This window comes from Mytilus trossulus, chromosome 5 (genome assembly GCF_036588685.1).
Source record: "Mytilus trossulus isolate FHL-02 chromosome 5, PNRI_Mtr1.1.1.hap1, whole genome shotgun sequence".
Taxonomy (NCBI): Eukaryota; Metazoa; Mollusca; class Bivalvia; order Mytilida; family Mytilidae; genus Mytilus; species Mytilus trossulus.
In genome coordinates, this window is record NC_086377.1 from 2740449 (window position 1) to 2746448 (window position 6000).

Consider the following 6000-nt stretch of genomic DNA (forward strand, 5'->3'; position numbering starts at 1 on the left):
TGCCTTAATGATGCTGGTACCCGATATCTGTGCATTATATTGTGAAAAACAGCCCATATTTGTGTAGCTGAAAAGTTTTTCCTTCCAATAAATAACTAAAAGTTTACCGTGATTTTAACAATTTTGAAAAACTGCTATGTTTTGGAGCCAAAAAGGACCGTGTCTTCAAGTACTGGACCTACTACTTTATCTACAAAGTTTGTTGTTATATAGTCACTAAATTGTTTGGCTTTTATTTGTCATTTTGGCAGTCTCTCCCGGCCTGACTAATACTGAGTCTTTTTTGTAAAGCTGGTACTTAGTACTACCAACTCCCAGGCCACCTTGTAGAGTCTACCGTGAGTCTACCGTGATCGAGTCTGATGATGTCTGTTTTCCAGTGTCGGAAGTTTTTGTTCATTTCGAATTCTCCTTAAACTACTCTCTGCTTGTGAAATACCCATTGATGGAACGCACTGCTTGTCTCTGGACTCGTTCACGTGTATGAATGTCCTTCATTAAGTAAGGGTCCCATACTATGGACGCGTATTCTAAGGGAACGACCATTTGATATTCTGGGGGAGGTGGACAGGAGGATTTTGAAAATAAATAATTCAGCCTTAATAATAATAAAAAAAAAATTGTTTGTTCTGTGGTAATTTGAAAATAAATAACCTGACTTACAATGTATTGAAAATAAATAACTCGGCGGGTCTTTTAAGCCATTCTGTAAATGCTATTCGAAAGTATGAGACGACACCAGATTTTTTCATCTTTTAAAAAAAAATGTTCGGGAAAATCCTTAACAAATAAAAGTATAAATATTATTTAAATAAACTTGAAATGTCTGAAAATGGGTTTCATTTAACTTTAGGTATACTATTTCAGGAACACTTAATTTATCTCACTATTTTAAAAGACCGTGAATACATTGAGGCAAATCCCTCATACATGTAGGAAATTTCAAAACAGAAAACTTCAAATCAAATAGTTGTCACGCAAGTTCTGTTCTCCCTCGGACGTGTTTCTCTGTCCTGTCATGAATGTTGTCCTTTTGATGTTATATTTAACATTGCCATAAAAGCGGAAGATTTAGCTAGTCACAAAACCAGGTTCAACCCACCATTTTTCTTAAAATGTCCTGTTCCAAGTCAGGAAAATGGGCATTCTTATATTATACAGCGAATCCTGACTAAACCGAATCCTGCATAAACCGAAAACCTGTTTAACCAAACAGGTTCGTAAGCATAGTCATATCAAATTATGTGCGTTAATTGTGAACCTGATAAAACCGAATATCGGTCAAAATCCGAAGTCCCGAATAGGTTCGGTTTAAACAGGTTTCACTGTAGTTCGTCTCTGTGTGTTGCATTTTAGTGTTGTGTTTCTGTTGTGTCGTTGTTCTCCTCTTATATTTGATTTGTTTCCCTTAGTTTTAGTTTGGAACCCGGATTTGTTTGTTTTTTTTTCTCAATCGACTTATGAATTTCGAACAGCGGTATATTACTGTTGCCTTTATTTACGCTTAGTTTTCTAGATCTCTTTCGTTTTAATTCGTTTTGAATGATAAAAAACAAAAAAGAAAATGTATTCGTGTCGTTATTGTGCTTGGTCTATCTGCCATTTTGTGCTTCTTTAGTAAATAGCTGATGTTTTTCTAGTGATGTAAGAATATACAGAGCTCCAGATAAGCTGCGTATTTGCGTGATCACGCAATTCAAAAAATAGAAAACCCAATGCAATTGCCCATTGCAGGGTTCAATAACCCAATTAATTCAAAGGAAAACCCAATTATATGCCAAAACCATGAGTTCTCAACCCTTTTGTTGGCTACCGTTTGCGTTATTTACCCTTATCTGTTTTCACTTGTTGCGTAATCTATAATATTTTTATTATATTTATAATTGGAAATGTCCTTTCGTTATAAAAATAGATTCCTGCATATCAAGTAGCTGAAATGGGTCCCTGTTGGCATTTTCCCTTGCTCAAAAGGTACACGTGGTTTTGAAATCATTTCGATCTTCTCGGCGTTTATCCGATTAGCGTGCGTCATGTTGTCACATTTTTTTTCGAATTGCTCGAGATTTATCATAACATACATTGAATTAAAACGAAAGTGAATGTCCGATAAAAATATTGAATAGAAGCATGTTTTTAGCTTCTTTTGCATAGCTGAGGGAAAGATATGATGATAACAACACTCAGCCAGTGTTTTTAGGAAGCGTCCGTCGAACACATGGGAGTGTTTGCGTACCTCAACGAGAACATAATTTGCTAATAAACACGGGACTTCGTCAAAAACTGAATCAGTTGCCGTTAGAAAATGTGAAAGGCCAAATCAATTATGAAATGATATGTAATTGAAACCAAAAGTTCTAATAAAGGATGAATTAACCCAGATTTATGTAAATTGAATAAAACAAAAACATTCAAGTATAGTAAGAGTTTATATACTATTTTTTTTCTTTCGTTTTACGGTTAATGAGTGAATACACACACAGGTACTCCTCTCAGAATTTTTAAATAAAGGTATATAAGAGAAAAAAAGATCTGAGACGAGTGCTTGGGAATGCACATATCCGTTATATACAGTTTACATTATAAGTTGTGAGAAATTACAAAACTGGCAGAAGGTTAAAAACGGGACACAAATTAAACCTATAATTGCTCGTCAGTGAATTAAGAAAATAAAACAGCTATAGTACATATCATTCAAAGAAAGAAACATACTTAGGATAGAAAAACATCCGGGGTTGATAAATAGTGTGTTGATGAAAAAACCCAATACATTAAGGAGCTTGGTGGTGAAAAACCCAATTTGATATTTACTTGAGGGGTGAATTGGAATTGATAATGCAATTGAAAATCTTTATCACCCAATTACATAAGAAAATGGTGGGTAAAAACCCCAATTTGTGAATTCTTATCTGGAGCTCTGAATATAACACAATGTTGACTGCTGTATATTTGACATTTTTACCTATTAGTCTGTTTGTTTTGTTCACGAATCGTTATCAATATCATAGAATTTGATGAGACTGTCATACAAGTGAGAGGTTTAGCTAGATATTATACCAGGTTCAATCATCCATTTTCTACTACGAAAATGCCTGCACCAAGTCAAAAATATGACAGTTGTTATGCAATTGTTTGATATGTTTGAGCCTTAGACATTTGAGTAGGGACTTTCCGTTTTGAATTTTCCTCGGAGTTCAATATTTTTGATACTATGAATAAAAAATGAAAAAAACACATCTATCGAAGTGGCCATAACATTTTTCTAACACAAAGAAATGAACAAACAATCTTAGTAGTAGTAAAGGAATCTCATATGTATTTTAACGAAAACCCATTCGATCGGACGAAAAGAAACAAACGTAGGTAATTAAATGATACCATTCCTCCTATTATATCCTAAAATCTGACAAGTTGCAGTTGTCTCATTTTTATTTGTTATTGACTATACCATGTACACCGTGTCTCATCGTACGTATGCTTTTCTGTATGAACAAAGCTACGATGCAAAAACAAAATTTTCAAATTTCATCAGCTATGAGAAGACTAGCTTTTAGGAAAACAAATTATTACTTGTAATCACAATGAAAGTTCACTCGAAAACGAAAGTAAGATAAACTTACTAAAATTCTGCGTATTTTGATAAAAAAATTGATTTTACTATTGACTTAAACATGTTAAACTTATTTTTAGAACTGTGGATTTCCGTTGATTTGATTTATATTCAGTGCGAAAATTTAATTGCGCAGTTAACATCGAAGACCAGACAGAATAGTAACAGTTTTATTTCTAGCTTAACTAAGGACACTGAATTTCAAATACAAGGTAATGATGATTCTTAAGTTTCCTATGTTGTGTCATGCATGTGTACTATTGTTTGTCTGTTAGTGTTTTTCATTTTTAGCACTGACGTTGTCAGTTTATTTTCGATTTATGAGTTTGACTGTCCCTTTGGTATCTTTTGCCCCCTGTAAGATTGTGATTTATTTACTTGATGTCTTCAATGTGAAACATTCAACTTTGCCGCGTCAAACACCATACTTCTACTACAATCAAGGATTTATACGAATCCTTGCTACAACTATCGAAAAATGCTGCCTTTTTTCGTGCTGATATTTTTTTATTTAACTGATTTTCCCAAATAAATGACAGCTTTATTTTTTTAATTATTGAAAGAAACTGCAGACATTGTGTATTTAATTTTTATTAAAAATCAGTCCATTTGAGTTATTTAGTGAGAGAACATCATTTATATAGCGGAAATTCTTTCCTCCTAAGAAGTTCCTGTATGAAGTCAGCATTATACGAATAAATGAACAAGTCGACAATTAGCTTGAGAAGAAGGGCCAAGTTTGTTCCCAGGGGAATACCGACTGTTGAAAATTATGTTCTCCTATCGTAACAAATATGTTGCCAATCAAGAACCGTGAGAACCATCTTGCTAATGTCCGTTTCAGAAAATTGGTTGAAAATTTTAAATTTAAAGTAGATTCTTTTTAAAATTTATTGAAATGTTTTTGTTAACTACGCTTACTAACTGTATCTTAGAGTAATCAGTGCACACGTATATTTATAATGTTAATGAAATACGTTTATGTTTCAGGGTTTGAAATGGCAAATTTCCCACATGACGTAAAGACACAAAGTGGACTGACCGGTATATATAACGAGAAAGTGACCAATGTGGAACGTATGGCAAGACCAATGGGCAGTAGTGGGGGGCAGTGCAAATGTCCCATTTGTTGATCACCAGGGCGTGAGGTACAGTCTCTCTACTCTATACATGCTATAATGTTAATATGTTGAGACATATAATATTCTTTAAACCATTGATTATCAGTATTTGAAGAAAACTTGAATGCAAATGGCATTACCACTTTGCATAGGCTAAATTTATGTAAATCATCATAAATTTTTCACAATTTCAATTTCTGTTTTTTAGAGTAACCACAGATCATGGAAATCAATACCTTATTCATAAAGGTGCTGGCTACGGAAATTCCAGTCAAACGGTTGTAACTGACGCAAAACATATGTCCAATCAATGGCAATCTATGGGGTCACGTGACGTTGGCGGTAACCAAAATGTCGGAAGTTATGTTGGAACTGGCGGTGCAAATTACAACCTGCTTTCTGATAATTGTATACATGGAGCCGGAAGGATGTTTAAAAAGTGATAAATAATCAATGAAATGACATCACTAACAATTTTTTAACAATCTTATTGTGATTGTGTATTTAAAATCTAAAATTCAAACTAACTAACTTACTAATTTTATTCAGTATAAAATGCAATACAAAAGGATCATCGCTGAAACACATGAACACATATAAAAAAACATATACAGAACAAAACAACAATAAAACATAACAGCCAACAACTTTGACACTTATAACAAGCAAGAGACAAAACTCACACTTCAATATTATGCAATTATTCCCACTGATGAATGTCTAATCGAAATACGTCATTTGCCGTGTATATATATATATATATAGAGAATAATACATGGCAAAATCCGTATTATATGTCGTATCATCCCGAGACATCAATATCAGCCCGAGGGCCTTTAGGCCCGAGGAATGATATTGGTCGAGGGTGATACGGCATGTGATACGGATTTTGCCATGTATTATACGCTTTATCATATATTTCAACAGAAGAGTATTAAAGTATATGAACTGTTTTCTGATCCATAGCACTGGGTTACCTTCAGTTCTGCTTTTGTCTTGTTTCAAAGCTTTAAAATAACTGCTCAATTATTTATACGAAGCACCTAGGTTACCTTACAATCTGTTGTTTTGAAAATATTTTGTTTATTATTGTATATATTTAAGTGTTTTGTATTTTTTATAGTTGCATTGAGTGTGCCAAAAAATATGTTGTAAAAACTTGATGTTCGTGACGTCACATACAATATGAAAACTTGATGTACGTGACGTTACATTCCAAACAATGACGTCATTCCAAAAAATTACCTATTTTTAGAAAAAAAATTCTTAAGC

The 6000-nt window shown here is 33.4% G+C and overlaps 1 protein-coding gene across 1 annotated transcript; it reads left to right on the forward strand.

Moving 5' to 3' along the window:
* Positions 1–3653: 3653 nt before the first annotated feature.
* Positions 3654–5255, forward strand: LOC134719300 (uncharacterized). Its single transcript, XM_063582306.1, has 4 exons — positions 3654–3819; positions 4598–4737; positions 4881–4891; positions 4937–5255. The coding sequence occupies exons 1-4, from the start codon at positions 3669–3671 to the stop codon at positions 5169–5171; spliced, it is 537 nt and encodes a 178-aa protein (XP_063438376.1). The 5' UTR covers positions 3654–3668; the 3' UTR covers positions 5172–5255.
* The last annotated feature ends 745 nt before the right edge of the window (positions 5256–6000 follow it).